The sequence below is a fragment of the Varanus komodoensis genome, unplaced genomic scaffold, assembly GCF_004798865.1.
Source record: "Varanus komodoensis strain SLA01 unplaced genomic scaffold, ASM479886v1 scaffold3, whole genome shotgun sequence".
Lineage (NCBI taxonomy): Eukaryota > Metazoa > Chordata > Lepidosauria > Squamata > Varanidae > Varanus > Varanus komodoensis.
The window spans coordinates 43,395,118-43,410,288 of NW_025335761.1; the positions used below are offsets into that span (position 1 = coordinate 43,395,118).

A 15,171-nucleotide genomic window follows, 5' to 3' on the forward strand; every position below is an offset into this window, starting at 1 on the left:
AGGCACCATTAAGATACCTTATAACTTGGTGGTGCCAGTCTCCTTCTCCATCTGCCCACTCAACACCTTCTCTGAGGTTGCTTGTGCAATCCTGAGAAGCAGCTTACTCAGTTCTTTCTGCACTGGCTGCAAGCAGTAGGGAGGCTATTTTGTGCTCAGAGTCTCAGCTCCAACTTTGGAGCAAGTTTGTGAGCTTAATTCTGGGACTTTGAATAAACCTATGACCATCTAGGTGCTGTCTGGCAGCTATAGGATTTTACTGCCTCAAATTCAGAACAGTTGAACAGATCTAATGTATAATATTTATCTGGTAAGAGCAAGTGGTATATATCTTTGAGTTCCACTATAGCAGAATTCATCTGTTGCGGTGGTTCATCCAGAGGAGGAAATCATCATTTTTGATATTGGAGTAGATGTCTCCATGTAGCTTAATGGATAAATGCTTAGAGACTAATAGGTACACTTAATTCCTTATAATCTGTTGGAACTTCCTAGGGAATAGACTGAAGCTTTCTATAGCCTCTTAGTTTTTGGCTTTGTTTATGCAAGCTAGGATCTGTATACGTTTTAAGAATTGTAAAAGCATGTGAAAGAGTTCACATAATGAAATTATCTTACTCTAAGTACTTATGAAGTTGTCACATGGACTGTGCAGAAATATTGATTTAACATAACTTCAGCTTGGAAAAGAAAGTAATTCTACCTGGCAAAAGTTTAATATTGACAATTTTAAGGTAAACATTAATATAACATGTTTGGTATAGTTGCCACACAGGGCTGGTTTGGATATAATGCCAAACTATGGGTTGTGCTTATCTAGTCCCCCTCTCTCCCTTTGCACTCTCTCTCTCACTTCTGATTTTTCTGAACCAGGCTTTACAATATGAAGATTCTGTGGGAGAATCAGTGTATGTACCTGGATAATGAAGCATGCAAACCCAAGGCTCACAAGGTGTCTGTAGACCTTTCCAGATTATATTTTGATGTAACCACCCCCTCAATGCATCTTTACCCAAGACAGGACTTCTGTTACAGGGATATATTTTCTCTGGACTCAGGCATTAAATTTTTGCTGCTGCTTTCTATCTCATCTTCAAAATTAATTGCCTCAATAGCAAAACACTGTTAACAAAGTTGCTTTAATTATGGGAAGAGAAATAATCACTATATGTTTACTTCAGGATGAAAGGGGAAACATGTCTTATTTTTCCTCCATTTTCAGTCCAGTCTTAAGTAAAGCATAACTAAGCATATTGAAACATTTAATGTAAACAGTTGGACTCAGAGTGAATTGATTGAAATCCATTTCTAGGGGGTTCACAACAAAATGAACAGAGTCATGCAGTACCTTCAAGACTAACCAATTTATTCTGGCATAAGCTTTCAAATTAGTGATTTACTGCTATTCATGAGATTCTGTTTTGTATTCTATTGATATAAAAACATTACACCAAAGTAATCTGTACTGTGGTTTGAATTTATTCTGTTTGCTGAAAGGATTATTCTTTGTTATCTCATTCTTTCATTTTAGTGATTGAATACCAGGCCATTCCAAGGTATGGACCAGCAAGTCCATTCAAAGGACATTTAAGCACCAAAAGTAATGGTAGGTAATTTACCAGGCATGGAACAGATCAAGAATTTCAAAATAGTTTTGCATAAAATGTTCCTTGTGCTGTCAACTGGAAAAAACATTTACGCATTGCAATAAGACCTTGGTTTAACTGAGATTTGGCTGCCAACTTTTTGGATGGCCAGTTAAATTGAGGATATGTTTCTACAGGATGCTGCCCAGACAACAGAAACCTCTGATGTCAGGGGCTTCTGGGAATACAACAACCTGCTGGGCAGTCACTGGCACCATAGAGGTAGTAGCAGGGGGTTTTTCACCTCCATGCCCTCCTCTAGCCCCATTTTTCTATGTGGGTCTCTGAACTTGTCTAGTTGATGCATGTCCCAAGAAGTCCAGATTTGGTGGATGCACAACTCCTCCCTGCTCATCTCACTGATATACATGCATTCCTTCTCCATCCTTGTCCTAAACTCAGAGCTTAGACCTCAGATGAGGTACCAGCACAGGGCTTTCCATGGCAGTCAGCAGCGGAAAATCTGAGGAGGGAGTTCCATAGTTATAGACGGCCAGTATCCTTTGTCCCCCTTAGATGCTGCCAGGGGGGCATGAGATTGCTTTCTGAGTGGAAAATTGAATATTCCTCAATGCTGATTAATAGTGTTTAAGAAAGTGTTTGCTCTCTTGTTTATGACCAGTTGAATATGCAGTACATCTAAGTGATTAAAGCTTGCCTAAATGGCTTTTAAAAATGCCCAGTCTAGTTGAACCTTCCACAACCTAGTGGCCTTTGGATTTGTTGGACTGGAACTCCCAGTCACCATTCAATGGCCATTGTTGCTGTGAATGCTTAAAGGTCCCACCTAACACACCTGGGGGGCATCCAGTTGGAGAAGACCTGCTTCAAAATATGAACACCCTTTCTTAAGATATTCCCAATTATAATATGCATATTTGTTTTACGAATAATGAGTTGTGTGATGAGTAGCCTTACCAGTTAGTAGATCAGTGCTTTCATTTCCGTTCAGTATGAAATCTTCTCTCAGGACCTTCAGGCTGCAGTCCCCCAGCCACTTTCCTCCAAGATAGTCACATTGACTTCATAATGGGGCTATTCTGGAGTAGCTGCTTAGAGGATCTCAGTTTCATATGTAAGGATATGTTTTGTTGCTTGGGCTCTTAAAATTACATCTGAGAAGCATAATTGAAATGGCTTTGTAATTTGTGTTTGGCTTGTTCATGGCTTGATCACTGAAGGGTTTGCGTTCTAATGTAAGTATTGCTTTCAGTCTGCTTAGTTATTCAGTGCACCCATTTAACCCATCACAGTGCCCTCGTACCATGTGCTGAGGTTTGACATGGGTCCTTAAGAAATTACTAGATCAAGAACATGCAGCAAATATAGGGATGGACAGTATGGAGGTGGAAGCCAAAGTGCTGATGGCATTAGAACTGATCAGCCACCCATTCTGTGGGCAATGAAGAAGGGCTGTTTATCCAACAGAAGTCCACTTGCCTCTTGAAATCTGAGTGTCTGGCAAATGCAGATGAAGCTTTCTCATTCCAGATAGGTTAAGGCAGGCTTCCCTAAGCTAGTATCCCCCAGATTACAAGTCCCATCATTCCCAGCCAACATTGACATTGATGTCAGCTATTGTCCCAACAAATTTGGAGGGCACCAGGTTGGTGAAAAATGTGGAAGAGAAAGTCACCCCATTTAAACTAATTCTGTATAAATGCAAGAAGGAAAGGCATTGAAGTATTTGGCTAATTAAGACTCATTCTGTTCAGAGCCCTAAAACACACACACACACACATATTTAATAAAGCATTTACATCCCGTCCTATATGCAAAATGTCTTAGGACGGCCTACAAGAACCAAAACAGTCAGTAAACAAAACAACAAGAATGTGCATGAAACCACATTAGGTATTAGGATTTTAGAGGCTTGGCATTACCTGTTATTGTCAGTGTACACTTTAATGGAAAAAGTCATATTTGTGCAACTACTTCCCATCTAAGTAATATTAAGTTAATAGGGTCTTAATAGGGTCTTGATCAAGGATGAAATATAGAATCCCAGAGATCTTCAAGGGGTAGACTAAAAGAAGAGCTGTCCACTGGAACTTTTACAGTATATCTTTTCCTGGTAGTCATCTTTAAGGCAATTTTAAAAAATGATAACATGTTGAATGAAGGAATGGTTGGTTTACAATGTTTCTCTATTGGCTTTTCTATGTGAGGCATTTATCATTTTCCATGTATTTAAACATACTATTAATTAAAACCACAATCTTAGATGACTTGTTTTAAATTTTTGCTGTGCAGGGCTTTCTGTGGCCCTCTCATCCAGATTTCTGATGAGAACAAAACCTGTGAATAATACTCCAGCATCTGGTCTTCCTAGGCCATTGTCTCAATCCAGTATAGATGAGACTTGGATGAAAACCACCTCCTACTGTAAAACTAGTTTCTCACAGGAAGCACCTTCAATCCTGAGTGGTATTCTCTGTTTAGGACTAGGATAACACTAGAATAACACAGAAACACCTTCTGCTGGATGAACCTGCCACTCTATTCAACCAACTTTTCCCCACATTGTGACCATCAAATATTTTGGTCTACAGCTCCTGGCAGTTCTAACAGTAGCTGAAATTCAAAATTTCTGGAGGGCACTAGGTTGGAGAAGACTGTACTAGAATAATTGGGCAGAACCTCTTGCACATCTACATCATTTGAACTTGGGTTGTTAGAGCACATAGCAATGTCTTTTCTGCTGCTCTGCCTAGACATTAGCACACCCTGTTCAAGGATTCATCCTAGAACAGTGACAAAATGAAGACTCCTTGCTTGTTGATTTGTTCGGATTATGCCTAACTCTGTGGTAGCATAAACTAATGCTTGTTAAGGCAATGGGGGGAAGGGCATTTTGCCGCAAAAAGTTGGTAGTGGTGCCAACATTCTGTAGAAAATTACAGCCTTTTCTCATTGCCCTAGCACAGTGGTGGCCCTCTCTGTCAGCACACGAGCCAAGTCGCCCCAGCATCACCCCAGCAGCCAAGTATCAGATAACAGCGCACATAGGGGCCATGCACATGCTCGAAAAGGAGTAGCGGCGCCAGGAGACGATGTCACGAGCCACAACTCATTAGCCGCAACTCTTCTGAGCTTTCGCATGGCTGGTTAGTGCACTGCCAAGGATATATACATATTTGCTTGGACTGGTTGTCAGTTGTTTTTTCTAAACTAAAACCACAGTATTCAGGTTTTATTGCAGTGTTGGCACTTTGTGATAAATAAGTGGGTTCTGGGTTGCAGTTTGGGCACTCCGTCTCTAAAAGGTTCGCCATCACTGCCCTAGCAAGTGCTAGTTAAAATGCTAAGAGACACAGGTGGATAGTACCTTTTGTTTTTTAACGTTTTAACTGTTAAAAACTTTTTGAAGTTACCTGCCTTGGGTACCTCTAAATTGAGGAGGAAAGCCAGGATATAGATGTATTCAATCAATAAAAGCATTAGGTAAGTGTTGTTGGCCTCATCATATCCTGTTGCTAGCCTGCAGATGTTCAACCTGCTGATGAAATGCCCTCTGTACAAATGCAAAGCTGGAAGAATGAGGTCAGAGCTAGGCCACGATTCTGGTTCCTCCGGTGCTGTCCTTTGGGAAACTCCTGGACAAGACCCCCTGAAATAAACTGCTGCTGCTGGAGAGCATCGCTGCTCATTTTGTTCATACTTTTTATTCATTCCAAGGGGCTTCTGTGAAGCAGCTGCCTGCTTGTCTTTGATCTTTGTGGTTTTTTAAACACTCTTGTTACACTGTTTTTCCTGTTTTGACCTTTGTACTTGTTTCTGTATCTGGGTGAAGAATACCTGCACCTTTCCAATAATGCTCAAATGTACTTGCATTTTACAGCTTTCTGCATTGACTCCTCTTCCCGCAGATTAAGTAGTCAGTACCTGATCAGGGATCACATGGCTGTCCATTACAATAAAATACTTTCAGCCAAAGGTAAATATGTATTTATTTCTACTTTGTATAGCCTTTTTATTTTTAGAATACCAGCATGTATGGCATGGTGGTTACAATGTTGAACTGTAACTCAGGTTCAAATCCCTACTCTGCCATAAGGCTTGCTAAATCACTATCTCTCAGATCAACCAACCTCACAGGCTTGTTGTGAGAATAAAAGGAGAAAAATAAGCAGAAATAAGAAGAAAGCAAGCTCTGGCCCCATCTATTGGCTGAAGGAACAAGTGCCTCAAATGCTAATCAAGCAGGAACAATGGCAAGGGAATAAAAATGCAATAAACAAACATACACATAGCACATTCCTAAGGTTCACCTCTCTGGCTCTGCGCAGTAGCCACCTGAGGCAGCAAGATGTCTTGTCTTAGTATCAAAGAAAGAAGTTGTTCCATTGATTGGAGAGCACCAGCATACCTGCTCTTGTGCCAGTTTAAGTCGGGAAGCACAGAAGAGATGAATCAGTCATTTTCTGAAACTCTTTTGACATCCAAGCTTTTTGCTGAGCCAAGATCTTCTTTGTCTGATGTACAACTACCTTTGTTTAGCACACCTTTGTTTAGCACTAGCAGTATGCTAGGCACTGTACACTTACCTTCGTTTTATATGAATTAGCTGGGAATGCAGTTTTCTTTTGACACCTCTCTCTGTATATTTTAAACCAATGTCATTTAAAGGCTACTATTTAAAATGAATAGAGTATATGAAATGCTAAATTAAACCAGAAGCTCTAGTATTTATGCATTTTGAGAAGATATAATTTCCTACCACCACCATAGAACTATAGCAAAAATAAAAGTGCCAACTGGATACATCCTGTGCCGATATGTCAGTCTTACTATCTTACATTATTAAGCAACATTGTTTGCTATTTTTCATATTACTGAGCAGATACCCATTCTTCAAAGATGGTGCTATATCTTAATATTTGGCTCAAGCAGCTTAGTATTGATTACCCTCCTTTTCATTATGTCATCAAATCATCGTGGTTCTGTTGTCACTCTTTAGAGAATCAAAAGCTGTGGTTCTGTACTTTTTTAAAAAAAGTATCTGAACTCTTATAAAGAGGCACCAGTTATTAGCAGCAAGAAGAAACTAATAGTACAGCTTTATTCAGAAGTAGGTCTCATATTTCAGTGGGCCTTACTCCAAGGTAAGTGGGTAGAGGACTTTGCAGGCAAAGTCTTGTATAACCTACATAGTCAGTACATACAACTCTCTTTTAAAAATTATATTTAATTTTAAATGATTATATTCTATTTACCTTATTTAAATGGGTTTGTTTTATACATGCCATTCTGATTTAAAGGGGCTTCCTAAAAGTTAACATTCATGGTACAACATTAAATCAAGACAACGGCTCCTATAAACATAATCTTAGATTTACATTAGGGTTCACTTCTTCATGTTTTCGGCGCCAGGTAAAGACCTTTTTATTTAAACATCATTTTAATTGTTAAAATATATGATCTGGCCAGGGCAACTTCTTCTTCCTTCTCTTTTCTCCTCCTATATTATTTATTTACTTATTTTATACTGTTATTTTTAATTTTATAATGTTTGAAACCCAGTGTATTTTTTGTATTTTTGTATTTAATGGTAATTTATTATGTTCTATTGTATTTCAATGTATTTTATTGTGTTGTAAGCCGCCCCGAGGCTTCGGCAAGGGGCGGCATAGAAATGTTATGATGATGATGATGTTAGATTGACAACTACAATGTTTCATTTTCAAATACTTCTAGCATTTGTGATCTAAGCATATCAACAGATATACAAAAATTACATTGAAATAGCTGCCACCAGGCCTGTAAGAGGGACAGTGCCATCACTTAATTTGTACAGGTTACACTTATTCCTGAGGATTCATTCTAGGCAGGAAGGAGACAAAATAGCCACTGTGGTTTGTCTTGAAAATAGAGAGCAGGAGGGACCTGGTTGATGTGTTCAATTTGTATTTGCTCACGATCATGCCCGTAATGGTATGCTCTGAGTCCTTCCCTCCTCTGCATAAGCATTAGACAAACACACTGGGAGAGAAGGTGCAGACGGTGAGCACAGCAAATGGGACTACTGGATAATACTCACTGTGAAGGAGAACACTAATGCAGGAGGTGTAAGTTAGAGATCAGAGGAGCTCCGGGGCAAAACTTGGTCCACTAAGGAATGCCATGCCAGCAGACATGCTGCCTGGTTTCCAGACTAGAGGCAAAAGAGATGTAAAGAAAATTATGTCTGTGTCAATGTAAGTTTTTTTAGCAGTTTCCTTTTTAGAGGATGGAGCTGAGGTATGGTATACTATTCCTCACTCCTTAAGGTGTCCCTCCAATGAAACCAGTTGCTGAGGAGAAGTCTAAAAGTTTGAATGGTTGCATAAATACGAATATGCAAATTGAAGATTCCAGATTTGCATAACTCGTTTGCATTGTGTGCAGCCAGTCATTTATCTCTAATTGCTAGGGATGTTGATCTTTTGCAGGTAATTTATCTTTCAAAGGCGATACTCTAGATAGAAAATAGATAAGGTAAGAGAAGAGAAGTGTGTGGGGTGGAGAGAAAAGGAGAAAAAGAATGTAGGAGAGGAATTGGTGCTTGTCTAGTTGTTGGACTACAATTGCAGTTATCCATGAGCATTGTCCATGCTGATTGTGGCTGGAAGTTGGAATCCAACAGCTTCTGGAGGGATGCAGGTTCCCCACTTCAGTGTATCCTAATCATAACACAGTCCAGTAGGCTGAGATACCTTCCTGACTGTGCCACAAGGAACAAAATATAATTGCTTTATTGATTTCATTTGTACCCTGCCTTTCTGCCAAGAAAAATGGTGCACAAGGCTCTTCATAACCCTATCACCCATTGTGCTTGTAGTGTGATTTCCCTCATTTAGTTCGCTTGGTCCTTGTGGAACAGTTTTATTCTAGGACACTGCACTAATTCACTTACTTACTGGAAACCACACTAATTCTAGTATTGGATCCCCGCTTTCTAACAAAGCACTAAAGGTGGTTTACATCTTTAGAAAAGGAAACAAAAAGGAAGAGGGGAGGGTAAGGAAGGAAGAGGGAGAATCAACGAATTCAAGGCACCAGCCATTTTACTAAGTTATATAGCAGAATGGGGAACTTGTATCCTATAAAGAGTTACTGACCCACAGGAAAATTGAATCAGAAACTGCAGTGATAGTGGGTAGAGCCAGAGTTTGCAATATCGCATATCTCTTTTTCTCACCATGCCGACTCGTCGCTGCTTTGTCCCTCTATCTATTGTACATGCACATATGATTCCTGGGGGGCAGTCAGGAGAGAAAGAGTGGGCCTGCAGTTCCTGGAGAGCTAGATTGTGCTGCCAGCTGGATGAAATTTGACTGAGGGCTGCAGGACCCCCATTTCCGATATGTAATGACATTACCTAATGGAACCATATGAGATAGTTCTGGAAGGGAGGAGCCAAAAGGCTGTTGGTCTTAACTCTGCAGAAGGAGGAGGCCTCTGTATTAGCATTCAGTCTGGTGGCAGCTGATGGAGGCAGCCTGACCAGGATGAATCAAATGGCAACTGGTCTCACCTGACCTGGCAAGAAGGTTATATGCTGTTTTACCTTTCCCTCTGAAGCTGTTCACAGGTAGAATGGCTGTTGATAGAGACAGTTCTAGTAGGAGAGGAACCATGTGGCAGTTGGTCAGAGCTGAGTAGATATAGAAGCCCCTTCTGTTGCAATCTCTCATACAGCCAACTGATTAGGAAACCTTATCTGAGATACTTGGGAGAATGTCAGGATTTCTTGGCGATGAAGATATAGCACTCTGCATGTGTTCAGAGATAATAGTACTGCCAAACATTTGCTAGAGTTCAGATTCCACGAATGATCTCTGAAAAGCCCTGGGTGAGAGATAACCCTGATTTATTAATTTATAATTAATTCAGAATTTAATTTATAATAAATTTGCAACTAAATTATGGCAGTTGGATCCCACAGTTCACTGCAGAGTTTCTGCCTTTTATGATACACATGTTTCTGTCATGGATCATCTTCCCTCAGTTCCTTCCTTTCTAATGTTTTGGGCAAAATGATACTCTAAATTATATCCATGGTTTATTGAAAGACGTCTTGTCTATTCCTCTCCAAGGCTGTCTTGGAGAACAGAATAGCTCTTGACATCAACTCTTGTAAATCAGAAACCTTCCTCTCAGAATGGGAAGGGAGCATTACTTTGTTAAATGAACACAGTGTGGCCTGGTATGTTCTTGTATGTTCCCCCCACATCTCTAATGTGAGAATTTCACTGTTATTAAATGAAATTTTAGAACTGGGACAGGATGATGCACTACCCTATGTGCCAGATAACATCCTGAATTCAAGCTACTATGTCAAACTTGCCACTTTCCTTACATTCATTGCTGCTTCTCCTCCCAAAGGACCAGGTACAACCTGGTTACTATTTACATCTGTGCAGGTGCAATCCTGTACCATAGTTGGCTTCTAAAGAAGGAGAGAGTATTCCTGGGCAGAACAAGGAGGAGGGAAAGTAATCCTTCCAGTTTGTTAACAATGGTGGCATCAAGCTTTTGCCTCCCAAATGCTCCACATATCCATTCCTTGCTTCCGTACCTGGCAGAATTATTCTTATAGCAGTAGTATCTGCATAATCCATAGTCTTCTATGAATCATCTTCTCCTGTCTTACAGGCTTTCGCATGTTCTGAGAAGTACAAATAACCCTCAGGCACTCACCAGACCCTAGGCTGTGAGGGCTACCTCATGGCCTTCACAACATCCTGTGGGGTTGAACTCATTGGATTTAAGCTTACTAGCTCATTGCTTGATTGTGACTGTGTTAAATTCTAATCAGGAGGAGAAAGGCAGATGCTCTTTCGGGCACCAAAAATCTCTAACAATGACTCTGATCGATAGTCAAGTATTTCCCTCAATAGATTGAAACTACCTATTCTTTCAGATGTAACTAATTCCTAGAATTAACTGATAATGGAAGGTAAATGCTTTATATTTATTTCAGTATTGAATAGATAGCAGGTTAGAATATGGTGATCTGATAATTCTGATGTTCTTTCTTTTCTGTGCATCACTACCCACACAGTGACTGCTTTATGGCCAGGAATACTCAGCGTCTATATTCATGAAAGCCTCAGAGCAGAACAGACATCCTTTATTAAACATTACTATGTTGGGGAACAGTGTATATATTTATATATTCAGAGCTACAATTACAGACCATGCTGTTCTAGAGTGGTTACATTTTCCATAGATGCAGGCATGCAACACAGAATAAGTTTATAGGGAATCTGCATTTCAATCCCCGCCTTCTTTCAAAGCCAGCCATGCTATTATTTCTTTAAGAGCTATTTCTAATTCTTTTCTTAACATCTAATTGAATCAATTGAAACAGAAAGCAACATACTTAAAAGCATGAGCAGAAAGTTATGTTCCAGTAATAAATGGTTTTATTTTCTTAGTTACTTTGTGAAAATATGTCCCATCGATAGCCAAGATAATGCAAAGACAATTGCAAGTCTTAAAAATATTGTTTATGGACTCACTTTAATTGTGTTGCTTCTTTTCAGCTGCTGTAGACTGTTCAGTACCAAAAAGCAGGTTAAACAGCATAAAATGTAAGTATCTCCATTAGTATTTCCTGTGAGCTAACTAGTTTTTCTCAAGGTATACAATGATTTTTCAGTAGTAACTGTCCTGAATTTTATAGTTTTAGATGTGAGATAGGAAAACTTATTTCCATTTCCACCCTGCAGAATACAGCCCCCAACAATATATTTTTCATAACTTCTCAAAATCTATTAACAACCTTTTGTAGCTTTTCTTCCTTAGATGTTCTCTTCTTTCCTTCTAATCCCAGAGCTGGATGGGATCAAACATGTCTGGCTTGAACCTAGGCTGCAAGCAGGTCAACTGCACATGGCTGTTTCACAGATCTGTTTGCATAATTCCTTCCAAAACATGCTTCACATACAAAGGGTCCTTCCTAGCTGATCAAAAAGGGTTTTTTTTTAAAGCAGGATACCTCAAGAACTTAGAGCCTTCTGCACAATTTTCTTTCCCAATCTTAAAGGATTAGAGTGCAAGGAAAACAGGCATGCAAGGAATGGCTTTGGGCATCTATGTATTCCTGAGAGTTTAGGGAGATCTGTAGGCTGACTTGGATGATGGATGATACAGGATTTAGAGAACAAAATGAAACCAAAGGGGCATGTCAAGCAAAGAAGGGAATTGTCCTAGGCAGTAGGACAGGCTGCTAGCAGTAGGCAGGCTGCTATAACCTTGTATTTCCTTGTACATCCACCTCAGACCAAGCTGGGCACTCTTGAGGTTCACTTTCCTATACCCTGTTCCCAAACCTAAGCCATAAAACTGTAGCAATTAACCAAGCAAAAAGCTCTGGGCTTAGTACTAAGCCTTACTTGGAAGGAAGTGCACACAATTCTTGAGGTAGATGTTAAGTTAATTACAATGGGGAAGGGGGAAAGAGGATTTAAGAGACATGAAAGAACCAGAATAATGTTTGGGAATAATACTCCAGGCTGAAAATTATCGCCAAAGAGGATGTTCTAAGTCACAAATCAAAATCAAGATGAAGATAAGGGGCAGCTGCAGCCTCCCTCTGTTTCTACTCAGCTCCGTGACAATTCCAAGGATATTTCTGTTAGGCTGTTAGGCTGGCTGAAAGAGTGCTCCCAAACAATGGCAACAATTCCCATAGGAGCACTACTGAGATCCTTAAGACCAATTGACAGAGTCTTGTTCCAAACATAATGCTAGAAGCATCTCAAGAGAACACACACATCAGTGCTTGTTTCATTATGTGCAATTTCCACCTGACAGAAGGGAGCCTTGCATACAGTTTGAGTGCAAAAAGAAAATGGAGTCTCTTGGCAGGGTCTCAACATGGTATGGAGGGTACGAGGTTGCCTTGATTTGCAATTTCTTTCAAAGGGGTATATGAACTTGTTTGTGTTTCAAAGCTACCAGTGAATATTTTGTAAGTTGCTTAACTTTCAGCAGTTCAGCCAGAATTGTCCCATTCTTCATAGCCTTTCCAAGAGCATATGAGGCCAGCTATCTGCAGCTGAAATCTTGTCATGCCACTGTAGCTGTGGTACCTCTGCATTAGGTTTAATGTGTGAAAGGGCGTTTTTGCTGTAAGAATGTTGAATGGATCAGAAAACCTGGTTGCCCAAGTCTCCAAATTACATGAGATTGCTGATATACAAATATGTGATTAGAGGGGCACCCCAACATAATGAATATCTTGCATGGCCCTGCTTCCCCCTCAGTATGAGGAGGATAGTGCCTGGGAAGGGTGGCAGGCCCAATCTTCAGATACTTGCATTTTCCTTCCTCCTCCTCCCCTCCTTTTTTCTGTGTATTATACATTACAGTGTCAGTTAAAGCTGGCCAAAACAGAAGTGGTTTTGACAAGGGAAATGCTTTTTGCCTTCCATCTCTTCCCTTAATTTATTCATTGATTGAGACCTTTAAAAGGAAATGAGAAGAGGCTTATTTGATTGTGGTGTGTGCATGTGGACATTGTGGGTTTGTTTTATTATTGCAAAATAAGCATTCAAAAACATACAAAAGTATTAACAGTGAATAACAGAGAGCGAGCTTTTGAATTAGCTGGAACCAGAGAGCAGTGTAGTGTGAGGATTAGAACATTGGACTAGGGACCTGGGAGATCCCAGGTTCTAGTTCCCAGTTAGACAAGAAGCTCACTGGGTGACTTTGGGCCTGTCACTGACTCTCAGCCTAACCTCTCTCACAGGATTGCTGCTGAGAGGTTACGGTGGAATGCCGGAGGACTATGTAAGCTGCCTTGGGCTTCTTGCAAAAGAAAAAAAGGCAGGTTATAGTTTGCTACTACTAGTAGCTAATAATAATAATAATAATAATAATAATAATAATAATAATAATAATAATAATATGATGATGATGATGATGATGAGAATAGGGGAAAAGAAACCAAGAGTGTGGGTGTGTGCACATGCATCCATACAAACACACACAATTTTTAATTAATTTTATATTGTGGAGAGGAAAGAATTGTGGGATCAGCTTGGACACCCAGAATTTGCACAGCTAGCACCAACATTTTCATCCTTTCGGTACTAGGTTAGTGTTGCCCTTTCTTCCCAGACGTTAAAGAGAATATGTCAGCTGTTTTGGCAACTCTAATTTTTATTGAAATTGTTTTGTATATTGGAATTTTACACTGTATCTTATTGTAGTTGTATTTTTATTGTCTCCAATAAAATACAACTTTACTGTTATGCATATGAGATCTTTGGCTATTTTGCAGTTTTAAAATGAAATTAATATTACATAGAATATTGACAGAGGCAACCTACTCCTGATTGCTGGGTGCAAAGGAAGGCAGGGAACCACAAGTGGCAAAGGAAAGTCACTCTACACTGGCTTAGAGGTTCTTGTTTACCCATTTTCCAGGACAGCCTTGGTGAGGCTATGTTGTGAGAAAAACTTCTAATGTTATGCAAACACACAGGCTTCTTCAGAAAGACTAATAAAATAAGAAACAAACTGGAATGGGGAATTATTCAGCAGTAGAGAATCTGAAATCAGTGAAGTTGAAAATTTTGAAAAAAAAATGAGTTGACAGATGCTGGTTTCTTTCCTGAGTTTGTTTGTTTTTCGATTTATATCCTACCTTTTTCCTACAAAGGGCTCAAGGCAGCTTACATCTCCTCCTCCATCTTATCCCCACAACAACAACCCTTTGAGGTAGGTTGGGCTGAGAGTCTGTGACTGGCCCAGAGTCACCCAGTTGGCTCCATGGCTGAGCGGGGACTAGAACCCACATTGTCTGAGTCCCAGTCCCATGCTCTTAACCACTACACCACACTGGCTCTGTTCATATGCATCTATGTAAAAAAGTTATCTGATCCATATGAGATGCAGAAAGCCCAGTGCAACTTGTGCTACCATTTTCCCTTCAACAAAATATGGCAACTCTTGGTGACATTTTAACTTAGCATGGTATACATTCTACCTTTTGATGGGATATAACGTAGTAGAAAGTGCTGTATTGTGCTCTACTTGTTTGCCATTTCACTGGAAAAGATGGTAGTATTCAAACGTTATTTTAATTGTTAATATTATTTATTCATTTTATTCTTTGGCCAGGGTGACTTAATTTATATTGTTAATTTATATTGTTTTATTGGATTCTATTTATTTATGGTTGTGAGCCGCCCCAAGGCTTCAGCGAATGGGGCGGCATAGAAGTCCCCTAAATAAATAAATAAGTAAGTAGGTAGTGGTGAAAACATATATACTCATAAATAATATAAAAAATGGGAAAGGAAATCAATAATAACTTGCGGGTAAAGCTGAAACACAGAAGTATAGTCCGCACACAGCTGTCTTTTGAAATGGGTTCTGACTATTTTGTACCTCAAGAAGATGTTTGTTCAGGGATTATATGAGTAGCTTATTTAAAAATCTTTTTATGCATTGAAATTTGAATTTAGTGTATAAACACTTATGTAAAAATTATATTGCCTAAATAAACTCTATCAAAATCATTTAA

General features: G+C 39.5%; 1 protein-coding gene across 1 annotated transcript in view; it reads left to right on the forward strand.

Annotated features, from left to right (window-relative positions):
• Positions 1 to 15,171, forward strand: part of SPATA7 (spermatogenesis associated 7) — an 81,687-nt gene that overhangs the window by 31,334 nt on the left and 35,182 nt on the right. The window contains exons 2-4 of the mRNA XM_044435805.1: positions 1,532 to 1,606; positions 5,488 to 5,583; positions 11,177 to 11,224. Coding sequence (XP_044291740.1) covers positions 1,532 to 1,606; positions 5,488 to 5,583; positions 11,177 to 11,224 — 219 coding nt within the window. The remainder of the gene's footprint in view (positions 1 to 1,531; positions 1,607 to 5,487; positions 5,584 to 11,176; positions 11,225 to 15,171) is intronic.